Source organism: Apis florea, unplaced genomic scaffold (genome assembly GCF_048593485.1).
Source record: "Apis florea isolate Af1SG1 unplaced genomic scaffold, ASM4859348v1 contig_2350_pilon, whole genome shotgun sequence".
Taxonomy (NCBI): Eukaryota; Metazoa; Arthropoda; class Insecta; order Hymenoptera; family Apidae; genus Apis; species Apis florea.
In genome coordinates, this window is record NW_028256565.1 from 600,001 (window position 1) to 619,514 (window position 19,514).

The 19,514-nt window shown below is 31.0% G+C and overlaps 1 protein-coding gene across 1 annotated transcript in view; it reads right to left on the reverse strand.

The window, feature by feature from the left end:
* The window catches only part of LOC100865837 (putative NADPH-dependent quinone oxidoreductase VAT1L), a 23,973-nt gene extending 4,688 nt beyond the window's left edge, over nt 1-19,285 (reverse strand). Inside the window, exons 1-3 of the mRNA XM_086904237.1 lie at nt 18,669-19,285; nt 2,950-3,079; nt 1,588-1,803 (exon numbers count right to left, since the gene is read on the reverse strand). Coding sequence (XP_086760363.1) covers nt 1,588-1,803; nt 2,950-3,079; nt 18,669-18,970 — 648 coding nt within the window. The 5' untranslated portion in view covers nt 18,971-19,285. The remainder of the gene's footprint in view (nt 1-1,587; nt 1,804-2,949; nt 3,080-18,668) is intronic.
* Nucleotides 19,286-19,514: the final 229 nt, after the last annotated feature.

Below are 19,514 nucleotides of genomic sequence, written 5' to 3' on the forward strand. Positions count from 1 at the left end.
TAATTTTTTATTCTTAAATTTTTATTTCAAGGATTCGACTAATTAGAAAATGTCTTAATATATTTCTTTTTTGTTTTGAAGCTATTGTAACTATTCAATTAAATTAATTTGATTAAATAGAAAATTTATAATTCTTTTCTTTTTTTATTGAACAAGAAAAATTGAAAATGATCAATATGATCAAGAAATTTGAAATTTTTTCAAATCAAGCGTTCATTCCAATTTTCTTCACGATTTCTATTATCTAGATTCTTTTTCAATCCTAATATGCTTGAATAAATTACTAGGCACGCGCTCGTAAGTTTAAATTTTAATAAATTAAAATTTTTTTTTTCATTCATTCTATTTTCCGTATAAAATAAAAAAAAAATTAAAAAGATTTCTTCGTAACGTCGTATAAATTTTAACTTTTTTAACTTTTCGGTAAAAATTCCCAAATATCCAACCTGAATAAATTATACAACTAGCAACCGAAAATCGAACTCGCTACACTATTGGTTAATGCGAACGGGGCTTAAGAGCAACGTAACGAACACGTGCTAACACGCGATACTACGATGGTAGTGGAAAATAGTGGTGGTGGTGGTGGTGGTAGTAGTGATGGTGGTGGTATGGTCTCAGACGGGCGCGGCCCGTCACGGTGGTCGATGAGAGAACGAAGGGTTGCTTGGCAACCCTCACACCCCCGTCGTTTTGTGCACCAGCGGCGGTGGCAGCATCCCCCGTAGATTTCGTCGTCTCAACTTCCAACGATGCTACGCGACGTGTACAAACCAGCGGCTGAGTGGGATGGAGGAGGAGCGGGAGAGGGGATGAGTAGGGAGTGGAGGAGGGTGAGGCTCGGAGAAGTGGGGGAGAGTCGCGAGGCGATGTAGTTAGCTTCGAGTGTAACCTGTTGAGCCGTATTGATCCCGACGTAGTCGACTGGCTCCCGCCTTCTCCTTCGACGACATTGAGAGAGAAAGCGTTGTGATGCGACTCGAGCCGACTTCGCAAAAGGGGCAGTAACCTTGCACCACGTTGTCGCGATTTCTTTCTATCTTCTTTTCTATCTCTCTTCTTGAATCATAATCGCATATTTCGACTTGCAATTTTCTTTCGAAAAATAACGATGGCTAATGAATTTTTGGAATTTTTATTTTAGGGGAAGGGATGTTATTTCACGAGATATAATATTTTCAACTTATAATTAATAAGAATTCGAAACGATTGATATTTTTGATTAGGTTAGATTAGATGTACGTATATTTTATCGGGGAAATCCTAATAAAATTTACGTTCCAACAAAAGTAATATCAGAAAACGATGTCTCGTTAACATTGAAAGCGTTTTATAATGAAAAGGTGTAAAACGTATTTTTACCTCCCACGGGAAAAAACCCTATACGAATATTTAAATTTCAAAAGATAACTCGATTAAAGTTTTATTTTAGAAGCAGAAAATTCGATTATCTTATATTTCCCACCTAGCGTAATTTTACCACCTTTCTTTCCTTGATTTTCTTCTCTTTTACACTTCCTTCGATGGATATTTTTCGCGAATAATTTGTGATCTTTTCTTGATCGCACATCTCAGAATAATACTTACCACACCACCGCCGGCGCTGTGGAGTAACAGATTCTTTCCGGGCGTTAAATTGGCCAGTTCGAACAACAGAATGTAAGCAACAGTATAGTTCATCGTGATCGCCGCTGCATCGAGGTAGCTCATTCCGGCTGGTAGCGCGAAAACGGACGTGGCTGGTACAGCGACAAGCTCTGCCCACGCCTTGTGATCAGGAAGCGCGACCACTCGGTCGCCCACCTGAAAATAAGTAATCAAAATGTTAAATGTGCATCAACTTTATTATTCCTTTTCATTTCACTTTTTTCACTATATATATATATATATATATATTTTTTTTTTCGCCTTTTATAAATCGACCACCTCTCCTCTTCCAAATAACTCGATCGATAACGTTTAGATGAGAACCACTGCGACGAAGCAGATTATCCTATAAAGAAGTAAATGAATGAGAGAGAAAGAGAGAGATATCTCACATATAAATGCAACAATGCCAAGAACTCAAAAAGAAGCAAGTCGGAGGGGAAGGGAAGGTCTGGGTTAGGAGAGACGATGCAAGCTCGAATATTCAACATCTCGAAAAGTTTCTCATTTCCACACACACACGCTCCATATGCACGCGCTGGCGTCGGTCATTTACACGTACATTTGAAACACCCTAAAGTCTTAAACATGGTATTCCCCTCGCATGACCTCGAGGAGTTGTGCCACAGTCCTAAAAATAGATCACCCCAAGATATGAGAAACGGGGAAAAGAGAAGGGAAGGAAGGAAAAAAAGAAGCTGTTCTCTTATGATGTATACCGATTCACGAGGCCGAGAAAGTATCGTGGGACTCCACCCTTACGGAAGAATTAATGGGTGAAAAATTCAAGGACGACGGGTTGAACGCGGAAAGAGTGTACACTATTTCGAGAACGAATCTTCCTTTGGATATGCTGTTACGCCGCAGGATATTTTCTGTCTAAGAGTAGAACAATCGTTTTTTTTTTTTTTTTTTTTCTTTACTTGATGAGGGGAGACCTAGGAGGCGGTTTAGAGACCTTTTCCTTTGATGGTTTTTTCTTGTAACTTGTGATGAGAGAAGGAAAAGAAGAGAGAGAGAGAGAGAGAGAGAGAGAGAGAGAGAGAGAGAGAGAGAGAGAGAGAGAGATTTCTTAATAAATTTTATTAATATATCAACGCTTAATCGTTATCAACGTTGCGAAAAGTAATTATTGGTTAAATTTATTCCTCGTGAAAAAAAAAATCTAAAAAAATATATTGAAAAATAAGTGAATAAATGAAACACTTGAAAAAAGAATTTATAACGTTTGCAAAAGTTATTTTACTGTTAAAAAAAAAACTTGGAGAACAATGTATCATAATTTCGAAGGAGTTCACTTACTTTAAAGTTCTCCACGCCCTCGCCAACTTGCTCGATATCACCTGCGCACTCGGATCCCATAATGAAAGGAGTTTTTGGTGGGGAATCAATAGCACCCTGCCTCGCCATCAAATCTTGGAAATTTAGTCCACTGTAAAAATATAAAAATTATTATTAAAAAAAAAAAACACATTTGCAATAAAAAAAAATTACGGAATTAAATAATTTGCAATATAAGAAACTTTAAAAAACAAATTTGATAATTATATATAATAACAAAAATATTACTTTATTTAAGAAATAAAGTCTTATCGAACAAACAAATCATCGCAATTAAAATCAATCTATTGTACGTGAATACACGAACCGTGAATACAATCGATAATAGATTGGCTACGTATGTTATTATTTTTTAACACTATGCAACATACTATCGCTATAACAAGTGTAATAATAGTGGAAAAGACAGATTAAATTTATCACATAAAATTTATTTTTAATATAGGTTTTTGTCCATTTTATACAAAATTTTATTATCTTAATAATTTTGAAAGAAATCCAACTTTTTGTCGTTATATTACGACTTTATATATGTTTCATATATGTTTTATAAAATTGCAAACAATTATATTGCAACAGTTACAATTCTTGCGGCTTGATAATTGCGTTATTTTTAACTCAGTTAATTTAGTAGTGATAACGCTAATTACGAACGAAAGTTATCTGGTATACGTGACTTTTAATCCAATTTAGGTTTTCTAAATGTTAAATTCAAAATAATTGTATTATTAATAAAATGCTGTATTTTATCATATCCTACAAATTTAATAATTTAAAATTGTATAAATTGTATATATATATTCGTTGCATTACATATGTAATAAGTATATACGTACGCCTCACGTACTTTTCTCACGTAATAGCGGTGGAAAAATGGTAATCGATGTGGATAAAATATTCGTAGAGATAGTATTCGCGCCGTTTTTCCAGGAAGCCATATGAACGAAGGCGGTGTCGATGCCGTAGAAGATTCTGATAAAGCGTGTACCGACGTTGTTTCACGGTTCCCGACGTGTTTGTCGCGAGAGAGAGAGAGAGAGAGACCACCAGTCGTGCATTGCGTGCGACGCCAGGCGTCGTCGGTCTAGGCGTTGTGGCGCCTCGACCTACCCTTTTGCTTGTCGCCCGTATAGCGCATAGGGTTGGCAGAAACCTCGATCTAACTGCACACGTGTATTTGTACAAGGCTAACGCACGCACAACGGTTGTATCGAAACTACATATGCGTCCAAAATATTCTATTCTAAATCGCTAACCAAAGCTGCAGTTAACAACATTGGCCAAATAGGCTTTGACTTTAAGAAGCTTGAATTCACGTGTAACGTGAAACTACTTTACTGATCTAAATCTATTTATTTATTTGACCTCTGGAAAGTGCGCTTTCGAGTTCTTACCAAGTTTATAAAGGAAACAATTCTTTTGAGTTAATTTTCTTCGAATGCAAATTAAATAATTCAAGTTTATTTAAATTGAAGTTGTAAAAATAAGGACAAAAAACACGAGAACAAAGAGAGAAAGAAGAAAATGAGAAAAATGCTAGAAACATTTTATTTTGTACCAGCAGGCATAAATTTTTCGCTCAGCCTCAACTTTATCTATCTCATAACAACAAAAATGACATTCGTCGTATCCTCTGTTGCTGCTTCAATGCCATGTGGCTGAGACCTAATGATGCGCACGTATACGGAACGTTTCACTTCACATACATGCATTCACGCGCAACATTCATACTATAATATTTGTTGGAACTGGAAAAATTTGATGAAACGGATTTATTTATTTTTACTCTTTATATGCTCGATCTCAATATCTTTGTTTCGAAATATATATTTTGACACGGGAAAAATTCTTTTATGAATTTTTTTTATAATTTATCTTTAAACGACACGATTATCGAAATTATAATTCAAGTGGAAAACATTTTGAAAAAAAGTTTCTTTTTCTTTATTTAGATTAATATTCGTCGTGGTTAATACTTTCAGGTAGACTGACCCGACAAACGCAGCTGCTGTCCTTGGCCTCGCAAAAAGCCAAAATTAGAAATGGCACTTAGTAACTCGGAGAAAGAGATTGGAGGAGGCATATGAAGAAAGAAAGAGATGAAAAGCACAGTTGTCTAGAACGGAAATGGGATAATGTAATTGTCTCTCCTATCAGTAGGGGATTACTCACTACTTCTCTTTCTACAAATACATCGAAGGATAGAGGAATTTGAAGTATGCGAATAGATATATTTATTTGGCTCCTTTCATCTCTTATTGGCCTTTGCTTTTATTTTATAATTAATATCACGTATTAATATCAAACGCGTAATTTCTATTTATTTATTAACGTTATTATTTCAACTTATACAAATTGTTATTTTTATCGTATCGAGTAAAATAAGATCGTACAATTTTTCATCGTATTTTTTTTTTTTTTTTTTTTTTTGCGTTTGCTATCTATTTGGAATATTTTTATTCTTTATGCAAATCGTTCGTGAAAAAATTATTTTTTTCCACATTGCTTCAGACTATTACAGAGAGCGTGGTTTTAGCATTTTCTCAGATGTATCATAAAACTTTATCGATAATTTGTATGTGTCATAATTTTCCCAGAATAACCGAGTATGAATCATTACACTTAAATCGAGAAATGTCACGCAATGTCACGTCGATAACAAATCGTCGAGAAATCGTTACATTGCTTTTTAATACAAAACATATTATGAAATTTTATTATTAAATAATTATTATTATTATTCCATTCGATGCAATAGTAAAGTTATGAAAATTTAAACGAAGAAAGAAAATAGGTAGAAATTTCAATTTTCTTAAAATGTTCAGACAATCGAATTTACTGATAACAGAGAGATAACAAAGATATATAATAAAGATAATCGGTCATTCCTATCGATCCAATCTTTTTTCTTTATCCTCGCAAAAGGGAAGAGATAATGGTGTAAAAAAAAAAAAAAAAAAAAAAAAACTAAGCAAATACTCGTTTATTACTAATATTATTTATTTTAAAATAACCGCGCTAGAAAGTTGTGAAACAATTTTGTGAGAGTTGTAACATTTTGTAATATGATTTCTTCTCTGGATTTCGTAATTAATTATTCTTCTTTCGTTTTATAATGGCACCGAACTTTTGGGGCATAACGCAACATAAAATGCATACCGGAATTGAAACGAGGCTTGAATTTAGCTGTAAAATCAAATGGGAACATCAAAATAGCAAAAATTCGAAATCTAGTTCTAACTGAATAATAAAAAAAAAAAAACACATATCTATATACATTTTCTAACCAACTTTTTAATTGAAGATATTCAATTAAAAAGTTTTATCTTTATAATTGAATAAAATACATCTCACAAATAATCGTAAGTTAAATTTTCAAATTTTCGTTTCGATCATTTAATAAAAAAACTTGGTTTTTCAATTCTTCCGTTAATTTTTTTCACGCGTGAAATGCTATTTGTTAAATGCACGAACAACCGTTGAATAGAATTTATTTCGATCTTAGAATAAAGGAAATTCCCAGCAAAGGATAAAGGGAAAAGATTGTACGAGTTATGGGGCTACGTGGGGCACGGTTCGCGATCGCTTAATTCCTTTAAATTACATGGAATTGGAGGGAATAATTTTCTCCATTCTTGGGGCACCGACCAATTGTACGGGAGGAGAAACGGCGACCATCGTGGATGGCGACATGCAACAACGCACCCCAGGGTCACGCACACCATGTGCACGAATGAAAGAAGACAGCTAGCAAATAGGGAGAGAGATAGGCCTTGGGTCTTTTTAGAGTCGAAAAAGCGAGAAGAATCGAGAGTGTTGGGGAAGACGAAGAAAGAGAGTCAAAAAGAAATAAGAGAAAAATAAAAACGGCGAAATAAAGGAGTTAAAGAACAAAAAAGGAAAGAACTTTTATAATTTAAACATGTAAAAAAACTTAACTTCCATATTTAATTTATTTAAATATATATTTTCAAGTTTTAATTTGTAAAACTTTTGTAATTTAAAAAGCAATACGATATATTTATAAATTATTAAGTGACTCGATCAAATAATTTTGAATAATATTAAAAAAAAATTCTCTTTTAATTGTAAATTCTGTACGATATTTCAAAATTTTACAATAGAGAACGCGTTGATCGGAAGGAAGTAATGTGTACGTGAAGAATCGACACAAAAAAAAAAAAAAAAAAAGAGAATACGCGAGTACAACGAAGAGAATAAAAGAATTAATATGTGGTGACGAGGCTCATACATTAACACGAGCCACATGACATTGACGATCATCATGTGTACAAGAGCGTAAAAGAAAAACTTGATAGAGTATCGTTAGGAAGAACAGTGTTGCTCCGTTACATCGTTCAATTGCTATTACGTGTTGTTACGTGATAGATGGCAGTCGGATAGGTATAACCTGCGAAAGGAACGTTCGATCGATCGACAGAGAAGACATCGAGGCGCCTGCGAAATTATACCTCCAAGTGAAATCGCACGCACAAACTTGTATGACTCGATGTACATGTATATATAACGATAATGCAATATATATCATTCATTCAATCAAAGTGCAGCTCGGTTGTGACGTTTGTCGATTCTTATAACTTATAATGTTTAAATTAAATAGATATTGCACGTCGATATTTCATCGTGACTAATAAAAACATCGTGCTCGAATCGATTTTATGTATTTTTTCCAACGATTATCATTTATCTTCGGAAGAAAAAAGATGTTATCATTATCAAAATGATAATTCACGATAATTAATAATATTTCCACGTGAAAGTTATTGTCTTCTTAAGAAAAAATTTATTGAAAAAAAAAAAAAAAATAGTTGTGATAATAAGTAATCATAATTCAAAAATATGTTTTAATAAAATATTGATTTTGCGAGAAAAGAAAATTCATATAGAAAATTTAAATTTAATGTTCTAACCGCATAATGAAATTTTAACTTGGTAAATTTCCAATAACACGCTATTTGATCTGGAATAAGATATTACTAGTCGCGTGGCGTGCGACAGACTTAATGGGATTTGCACGGCATCGCATAAGTAGTACAATTGTTGGTACAAAGGGTCGTATTTCAAGAGTGAAACACGCGCTATAAGTAGTTGGAAAACTGGCAAGCTTCAACCAAGTGTAAAACGTTATATCAAACGTCTTTATGACGTAGGGAACGTTTAACAATTTGTTTACGAGTCGCTTTATAATTGCGACTCTGTTTTCATGTTGCGGTGAACACAAATCAAGACACACATTCTTAACAAACGTATTGATTGATTAAATTGCCACGAAACGATCGTATACTAGACTATAGTATATATATATATATACATATCAAAAGAGATCGACAAATATTGCACAATGATTAATTCTAGAAATTTTTTCCATGTATTTTAATATGAAATAACACGAAATATATATACAATTCGTATATATATATATATCTTCTATTTATATGTCGTATTTAATTATTTAGTTTCAAGAATTTTATCACAAATGTATTTATTGCAAATGAAAAAAAATTTTTTTGAAACTCAATTACTAGCTAGGAGGAGATTAGAGTTTCGCAAAGGTCATCATATTGGAAGAAATGGAAAAATACGAGGCAGAGAAAACAGCGTGGAAAAAGAAAAAATATATAAACAAGTAATATATAAAATTATTATATTTTACATGACAGATGACCTCGCCATTATCAATTGTTTTCAAACGAGGATACCGATATAGAAACTCTTTGTTACTTTTTATCGACTTTGTTACACATGTATGTGTATTACATATATGTATTTACACATGTATATATGAGTCACGATTGAACCAAATGCATACAGTGGACGGTTTCCCTACCTTTTTCTATGAGTTTCAGGCATTGACCTCTACGAATGCTAAAATTCAAGATAACTTGTATCACATTTCTTGAGGGAAATTTATTGAAACTGTGATAAAAACAGACGACAAATTGATCAGAAAACTGAAGAAAACGTATATTTTATATATTGGCGACTTATAAGTCATTTTAATTATTACTATATATATATTTAAAGAAATAAATATTGAAAATGTTCGTTGTAAAATTTTTGTATATATAAATAATTACAAATAAAAATAACTTAAAAATTCCCTCAAAATCACTTCGTGGCATTCTTGAAGAGTTTGTTGGTTTGGCAAGAAAAATTGAAAATATTGAATTAAAGAAATATTTATCAATCCTCGTTTTCATAACTTTCTGCCTAATTATCGATTTCTTCAAATAGATCATACATAGTTCTACTTACAAATGTTCATATGATGATTATTCTTTCCTTTTTGTACGCATTTACATTAAACTTCACAACATGGTGTCACTGCTGGCATACATAATGTGTCAGAGACCGAAGGAGGGGAAAAGTTAATTTTCTTCCAGACACACTTTGGATAAACTAAAAATAGATCTTTCAAACTAACGCCAAATGTGTTTCCACTCTCAAAGGACACAGGAAACGAAAATTTTATCCCCCCCTGTTTCCTTCTCCATTATTTATAAAAGCAACTGCCAAGTACTTGCATACTATTTATTATGCATTGCACAGATCCTTTGGAAAAAAAAATTTCGATGCTATTTCTACCATACCGTAGCATAACGTGAAGATGAAATAGAATATACATATTTATGTATACTTTTTCTCTTTTTATTCGTCTTGAATATTCTTCTTAGCAATGTATTGCAAGTATATATTTTACGTATTCAATTTCATTTTACTTTATATCTCTATTTTATTATACGAACCATTAATATTAGTATTAGATAATAACAATTCCATAAGTGATAACCCACAAGTGATAGTTATCTTTTTGAGAATGAAATCTAAGTAGTTCAACTGCTTAGAGTAGCTTTGATTGACAAACAAACGTGAATTCCAATACGGTAATTCGATAAGTTACTTCCGTTTCTCGATACAGCTTTCAAATGTCAAATATTCATTTTCGAATACCAATATTTATCTTTCGAGATTACTTTGAATTCCCGGTTTTCATATCATTCAAAATTAATTAAGCTTGTTAATAAATGATATTCACTTTCAAATATTAGTGAAGTGAAGAGAAAAAAAAAAAAAAAAATTTGTCGCGATATGAATAGACCAATTGATTAGAATAGTCGAATGATAAATGAAAAATGATTTGGATAGCATGTTATAATTCGATATAAATTTCAATATATTAATTATATTACTTATTTCAATAATTTAATTTAATAAGCAGATTTGTATTGCTAATACGATATATAATAATGTGTTAATAAGTATTATAAGAAGTATCTATTCAATGTGGAAATATACGTGCTGACGTCTAATAAGATAGTATAAATAATAAATTATATTGAAATGATATGCGTTCGGCTTCAATAGACTATTAATGAGTCCATCAACAATGGAAGATTGGACGAGCAGAGGAGAAGTGAAAGCGAAAATCATATGCCATTAGGTAAAAATCATCCATGACCATGCTACATTGAATCCAATTACACGGGACAGTTACTTTTCTATAATCGTGAACGTGGAAAATATTCGACTTCAAATTTAACAAAATTATTAAACAAAATATCCAAGTTAATTATATATCAAATATTTTTATAGATTTCGAGAACAGTTTGTTGTGAAATTCGATAATTGTCGAGCGATTATAAAATATTTACGAACATTTTCACGAACATACATATTTCTTGATAAATACGCACCTCAAGAACAGCTGCGGGTCAAAATGCGAGCTGTTATTGTTTTTTATGAGTCACGAGTGGCAATATTTGTATATGTATGTATATATGTAACGGAATGTCAACAGAAGGTCATTTCTGTTCAATCGCAAACAATTTTATTAGTCGCATTTTCATCGTGTTCCTCAACCTTTAAGAAGCTTGAATATTATTTTATATATTCCCTGATTGATATCTATTTTTCAAATCAAAGAGAAAAACTATAATTTTTCTTATTACACACAAATAAAATTCTAGTTAATTTTAGGTTAAGAATTATCAGGTTAAGGTTAGGTTAAGAATTAGGTTAAGATATTTATCAAAGCGTTCCGTGATAAAATTCTTCGCGATAATTCAATTTTGACTAATAATTATATAAATATTTTGCAATAATAAAAATCAAAGCAATATTCACTTTTTATTTATTTGCAATTTTTAAGGTTAGATTTTAAAAATAGATAATAATAAAATATTTGAAAATTATTCGATCATGTAACAAAAAAGCAATGTTAACTTTAAAAAAAGGATTTCAAAATTCAGATTTCAAAAGACAAAGTTTAATTTTTATTATAAGAGGAGGATATACATAGTGTTCCACGAATTTTCTACGTATGCATGCTATATGAGTGAGTGCGCGCGCGCGCGCGCGTATTGTATATGGGAGGAGGTGTAGAAAATACGGGTGTGGTTCGATCAATACGAACATCCCGTGGATCCATCGGTGCGTGCACCACACGTGCACGATATACGTTTGTTGAGGTGAATCACCTCAAAATTGTCACTATCCATAAACGTTATATTAATAGTAATATACTTATACCTGAGTTTAAAATTAAGTTTTAACTTGTTGAATAAAATCGAATTTTACGAATATATAATAAATAAACGAAATTAAATAGAAAGAAATAAAATTTAGAGAGAAAAAAAAAAGTAAGATTATTTTAAAATCTTTATAGTTTATAATATATCACGTGCTTAATGTTATCAACGACTTTACCGCAAAGAAAGAAATGTAACGAACAGATGTTGGGCGGAGTTATTTTTGCATCAAATCTATAGGATATGCTTGTGTTCCACGGAGAAAAATCAGTCGGTAAAATCTGTTGGAAATGAGGCTTGCACAAAGAAGAGATATACGGTACGTATATCGAATGTTGAATGGTATCCGTTCAGTTTCCCATAGCCCCGATATTAAGACGTCGTTAATTTGATGAACTCCGGCTAGTCAGATATAATGGCGCCTTTCATTAACCACATTGAAAGGTTGCTTGATAAACTTGGTGCACAAATACCGAATATATCGATGGATCATTGCGCGAACCGTGTATGTCCAAAATAGATTTAATAAAAAATTCAATGAATTCGTGGTTATATGTGCTAATTTCATAAAAAAAATGGATGAAATCATTGATCTTTTGACAATTCGATCTGCATTTTATTTTACGCATTATTTTACGCAACATAAAGTGAATTATACTTGTGACAAGTTTGAAAGTATCAAGTTGAACGAAATCGAGTTCTTAAGTGAGTAAATGTATTAATAAGAGTATGAACGAATATAAATGAATTATATTTCCTTTTATATGATATAGAAATGATTAATTTTTGAGAGCTAAAGTTTCTTTCGTTATATTTATAAAAGAATTTTGATGAGAGAGCATAAGTTTTGTTAAAATTCAATACTATTGATCTTTGGTATCAAATATTGATTTATTCGTATGTACGATCATTATCAAATATTGATTTAGAGCTTTTGATGATAAAGTTATGTTTACTTCGAAATTTATATTTCAATCGTTTGTTTCTTCTTTTTTATAACATTTATTTTAAATTTGGCATAAAAAATAATTACAATTGCAGGAAGAATGATAATTAGATCAATAATCTTAATCTTTTCAAGGTATTATTTGTAAATCAGGATCTTTGGAGACAGTTCAACTTTTTATCATTAAACTGTACTTGTAGTTCTCTTTTTTTCTTCTATGTTATACTTAATTTATACTTTATATTACGTAAGTGAAAGGAGAAATTGTTTTTCCAATTAAAAATGTTTTTTTACATATTTTTTATACAAATTTATAAAATACTAACAAGAAGAAGAAATTTTATCGTTGAAGAAATATGTTGGAATTGAGAAGGTCGAGTAGTGTTTGCTCAACTGATATTCAAATATTAGATCGACAAATATTTAATGCCATTTATTCGCACAAAAAGTGTATCCCGATGTATAATTTCAGATTATTATAATTAATCGTATGATAACTCGTGATAAATCTTTATAAATATATATTCTTATTAAAATACGTAATAAGTTAAATCTAATATTGTATTAATAAAATTATCATTATATATATATACTTGAATTTATTTTAATAATTTCTTAAAGCCTTAAGTAAAAGCCCAAGACAGTTTCGATAAAAACAAAATATTTTTACATTTGCTGTGCACTCTATAAATTTTTATTCAAAACTCTTTTACACAATTATAAATGGCAGAAAAATAATCATCATTTATCGACCAAAACAACGAAATTGTTAGAATAATGATTGTAACAAATTCAACGTATAATTAAAATTCATACTAAACACCGATTCCGATAAATTGCGAAAGAAATCGATTTCTAACCTATGCGTCCAGTAAATCAGTTTAAAATCGCGCTTGCCCGCTCTCACGAATGGATTACAATAAGCGGATTAGAGCGTGTAGTTTCCCAGTGTATAAATCTATTGTTTAAAGTTCGTCGCGAAAGAGCTTGGTGAATCGCTATTGGATTCGTTCCGGTATAATAGATTCTCGAAATCACTTTTTCTTTTGGAGAGAGGGGGAGGGGGGGAGGGAGCGAGAGAGGGGGGGGGAGGGAGCGAGAGAGAAGGGGAGAGAGGGGGGAGGGAGAGGGGGGGAGAGAGGGGGAGGAAGGGAGGGAGAGAGGGGGGAGGGGGGAGAGGGGGAGAGAGGGGGGGAGAGGGGGGGCGAGAGAGGGGGGAGAGGGGGGGAGCGAGAGAGGGGGGAGAGAGGAGAGGAGAGGAGAGGAGAGGAGAGAGAGAGAGAGAGAGAGAGATTGTTTCCATCAAATTCGATCCCACAATTACAAACCTCATATCCCATAAAAAAAAGTCTTTAATTGGCGAAGCTTGCTTGTTCCATAACCTCTTTCTTCAAATACTCTCACTTGTGTGAGAATCTCTTTAAGAAATATAAGAAAAAAAAAACGATATTAAAACGACAAAAAAGTATCACTATCTATTATATTTATTATGATTGCGACAAACGATTGGTTTCCATAAGTGCATGCGTAACATGATCGAGAATCACAGAGATCACGTTGTCTGAATCATACGCTTCACTTGTGACACAGCCTGGTTGAAGCACGGTATGCGCACGCACGGTCACACCGTGGAAAATTGCATCTTAGAGAAGCAAGCGGATGAATTATCGCGTTATACTAATTCACTGCCCGACAATATTTCACACTTGCACACCTTGTGAAACGTACCTCCTCTTCGTGTTAGAGAGTTTTTCAACCGGAAAATAACATGGATGAAAGCGAGAAAAAGTTTTATACGATACGATACGAGTTTGTCCTCCTCGCTTTAATTTATTATTTATAGTTTTGCGCGTAATGCACAGATATTTTTTTATATATACATGATGTATATGTTGATTCATTGTTTGTCTTTTCCTTTTCTTTTTTATTATGAGAGTTTGAGGAAAAATAAGAATTGTAAGTGTGGAAAGGTGTTCAAAGTATTAAAATATATTAAACCTAGAAATAGATACGAGCTGTGAAAAATGATGGATACATTAAGAATGGTCTTCGCTTATATACGCAAATAACAGATTTAATTCTTGTTATTTAATAATTATTCAGTATTATCTTTAAATTGATGGAAGATATTAAAATATCATGAAACATATAATGTTAAAAAAAAAATAATAATAATTTGAAATTTGATAGCAAGCAAGATATAAAAATAAAAACGTTAAAAATCTATATAGTTTAAAAAATTAATATTATCAACTTAATTTACGAAAACTTTCGTTAGTGTAATAAACTGTAACTGTGCGATATGCTCGATTGATATACAATCCATTTTTTAATGGAATATAGAGAGACTTAAAAATTAAGAAAAGTATAATGGGAGAGAAGAATGAAAGTTAAGAAAATGATCAATCCAAGTTTCTTTCGTTATTTTATCGATTTTTTAAAATTTAAATTTTAGAAATGAAAATAAAAGAAACAAAAAGAGAAACTAGAGAAAACTAAAAAAAAAAAAAAATTCGAGAAGGGTACCCTGTCTAGTTTTTACTCTTCCCGTATCTCATAAACCACTTGAATTTGTTAAAAAAAGTAATCTTTAAAAATAAAAAAAAAAAAATTAAAATAAAATAAAATGAGAAATCGGGGAATTAATTTACTTTTTTTTCGAATTTATTATATCGAACTATATTATATCGAGCTTCCTTTTTTATTTCTTGTATTCCATTCATAATCAATTGATTATTGTTGATACTTGATATCAAGAGTAAATATATATTTTCAGAATTTCATTTTTAAAAATTAAATAAAAAAATAAGACGTAATTTGTAATATCATAAAGCAAATTTTATATATAGATATCTTTCAAGTAATCAACTTAGAGTAATTAGTAATTTTTTATGATGTATATATATATAAATGAAGAGAAATTTTTGAGAGAATATGTTATGAGACTCAAAAAATCCTCTCTCTATTTTTTTTCAAAAAGAGAGATAGATCATATTAGTTTTTTATTATTTTAAGAAGAAATTTAAATTATATTTAATACTAAAAAGAAAATTTTTTTTTAATATTGCAAAATCCTTATATTATATGTATGCAATATTCCTAAATTCAAAACGATGATTTTTTTCCTAAATTATATTTCATTTTTACCAGATCCAATATTATTAGAGAGTCTTAAAAAAAGATTTTTTAAAAAAATAAAATAATATCCCAAAACGAAATTCTATTCTATTTTCTTAATCGAATAATCAAAGAATCTTTCGATCATATTTATCGTCAATCGTTTTCTAAAAGCAATCGAATTATCTAGAAAGAGAGTACCCCGGATCTTTCTCCCAACGATTTCAAACGAAATCACTCTTCTCCAAGCGCGTCGCGCACACATGCAGGGGTGCCAGCAGCAGCGTGTAACGAACGTCTATAGTCGTGCAGACAAATTCATTCGACCCAGCATTGGCAGCGTGATATCTTTCTATGGGGGCTATTTTCTCATCAATCCCAATCGCTTTTATGAAACGTGACTCACGCGTGAAAAGGTCCGCACGCCTTTAGCGAATCCGATTCTCCCCTTATGTTCTCTATCTCTCTTTAACTCACCATCTTTCCCTATTATATTATGTGTTATGATCATCATTTCGAAAAGAGAAAAAATACTCATTGGACTAGACCTGTCGGTATATATATAAGAAATTTAACCTTCTCGATTTAAAATATTTAAAGTTTAGTAATTTTTTATATATTAACAAAGTCCCTAGATACCAAGATGCAGAAATTTTACAATATTTTTTTGCATTACTAATAATACATTTATTGTTGAATACGAATATGTCGGGAAAATTAACTTTTTTCCAAGTATCTAATAAAATCGAATAGTTTTAAATATAATAAAATAAAATAGTTTCAATAAATTTCTTTCAAATAAAAAAACATTGAATTATAAATTTTGTAGAGACTAATTTTAACGATGAGAAGAATAATACTCTTATATAAGAATAATAATACTGATATTAATAAAACTTTTAAGGAGAATGTTATTTTCAAGTAGAAATTCATGAAACAACACCATCATCATTTAGATTCTTTAAAAAAAAAAAAAAAAAAAATGATATTAATATTTCACGAATTTTCTAAAAATATTTTCCGCATAAAAAATCAATATTTCTATTTACTCAAATTTTTTAAATTACTTAGTATAAAATATTTTTATTTCTTTTTCCTAATTTTAAAAAAATTAAAAATATTATTAATTATTATATGAATTATAATACATTTAAATTGGTTTGTGAATTAAACAAGTATAATTCACAATATACAAATGTAATGTAAATCCAAGCAAATAGTTAAAAAAGAAAAAAAACATTTAAAAATGTAAAAAAAAAAAAACGAAAATGAAATTTGATAGGAAAAGTTATTTGATATTACAACGACTCAAAATTCTATTCTAATTACCGATTTGTAATTCACTTATGCGAATTATATACGAATATGAATAATATATGTTATACGTATAACACAAATGTAATACATAAAATAAAGCATTGTCTAATATGCGTTGCATTAAATGTATATACTTTGCCACCTAATACTTTTTTTCAATGTTTAAATTAATATTCGTATTTGGATCGTATTTGGTAAACATAGTGTATCAAAGTTCAGCAATTTTCAATATAATATATATGATGTATATATATAATCATAATTATAATAATGTTAAATTGATTTTTACATATATAATATAAAAATATTTAATATAACATGATTGAAGTTTGTAACACACACACACACACACACACACACACACACACACACACACACACACACACACACACACACACACACACACACACACACACACACACACACACACACACGCACGCACGCACACACACACACACACACACACACTATATGAATAAATTAGATGAGACAAAATTGAATATAATTAAACGGTTTATCAAACTTCGTTTTGCGTATCTACAAAAGTATACACTAATATTAAACACACAGATATATATTCTATAAATGTAGCTAGCTATTTAACGTGCAGACTGCATAACATTCTGAGGAATGCTGGATAATACTTTTTTGTCAAGCAGTAGTAAAGGCGAATAATATTTCATATTACAATCCTATAAAAATATCGAAATATTCAATTATAATATTCTTAAAAAAATTAATAATAGCTTTCTTTAAATTCTATGCATCTTTAAAAGAGTTTATAAAAAATAAACTTTTAAAAAATTAATTTTATATAAAAAATATTAAAAAAAGAAAAAACATTATCGTAAATTATATTTTTAGGAAATGATAATTTCTTTATATTACTCTAATTTTTTTTTTAAAATTGATCAGAAACTTGTTATTTATTTACAGAAATAATAAAATAAAAACATATTCATGAACTAAAGTGTAAATTTTAAATTGATAGTATTATATAAAATTGATCTCATACAAAAGAATATGTAAAATAGAATTTTAATCTAAACAAATATTTTGATGTATGCATACCGAAAATTAAATGTTTTTATTAAAATGTTTTTACATCTATAAAAATTATGCATGCTCTATATCGTAATAATAAAATTTTAATTATCAACGTCTCAGAGATACCACGCCTTAATTTCAAAGATGCAGTGGTATTGTAACGGTCTCTTCGCTTGGATCGGAATCTGGACACCATATTTTCTATTTTGTTTTCTTCTCAGTGATTCACCTTCATTCCAATAACGAACTATCGAAACATCGTTTCGAATAGAATTCAAAACTATTCGAAGTGATCAATCATTGATATAAAATCGAAATTTATATATGTTTTACAAGAAACATACTTAATTTTATTTTAGTGTTATATTTTAATGTTAATGACATTTAACTGCTTTATATTCAAACAGAATAAGAGACGCTATCAAAATGTCGCTTGATTTCGCTAACGTCACATCAATCTTAATTAATTTATATATTTCATCTGATCCGTTCAAATTTTAATGGGATTTAATATATAACTTTAATAACTTTAATAATAATTCATAAAATAATATTTATAATATTCATTCATATTATTTAATCGATGAATTCTTTATATTTAATTTACATTTATTTCCTACTTTCTCCTATATCTAGATCGAATTATTAAAGTATTCGAATTGTAAATAAATAGATTATACGAAAATATATATAAAGTTACTTACCATGCTTTGACTCGAATAAGAACTTCTCCTTCGGAGAGGGTGGGCTCAGGCTTCCTCAAAGCCTTGACACTTTTTAGTCCGCCGAAACCGTTCAGTACTATAGCCCGCATATCCTTCGGTTCTGGCGTGGGTTTCTCTTCGCCATTCTCCTTGGGTTTATCACCGTCGCCATTCTCTTCGACTTTCTTTTCTTCTTCTTTATTTTCTTTTGGCTCTTCTTTTTCTTGCTTCGACGGCGCCGCTTCCTGTGGTGGCTTTTCACCCTCGGCACTTGGGCTGGTTTCGTTTTTGTCCTCTGCCATTTTTCTTTTTTATTTCCTTTACTTTACTAAAATGTAACTCTATTGCTCCAATAAAATATTTATTCGTTTTTTGCAGGAAGCGCGCAATTTTTAAATAGAATACCACAAAGGATTCTTTCGATTTTGTATTCGACAATGAGAAAGGAGACAAGAGTAAAAAAAGAAATAAAGCTTCGGTGATTCTATATCGCGTATTTAAAGACCGCAGCACGTTTACACCCGATGAGAGTCGACGTTGTTCTGCGCAATTTTCCGCCACAGTGGCAGGAACGTTTGGTGCCGGCTACGCCGGCCGGTGACGCGCGCGGTGTTGCCGTTGCTTAGCAACCGCGCGCCCCTTTTGACCGACCAATTGGAATACTGCTCGGCATCCCATCGTCCGCTACTAGGTACGTTAAACTACATTGCGTATAGTACGACAGGTGCCGTGAGTTGTGGAATATTGGTGTTCGCGATTAAAAAGTAGTTCCCCTCTCTGACAAATTTGCATTAACCCACGCATCTTCGACTACGATTTTCGTTGATCGATTCCATTTAATGTTCA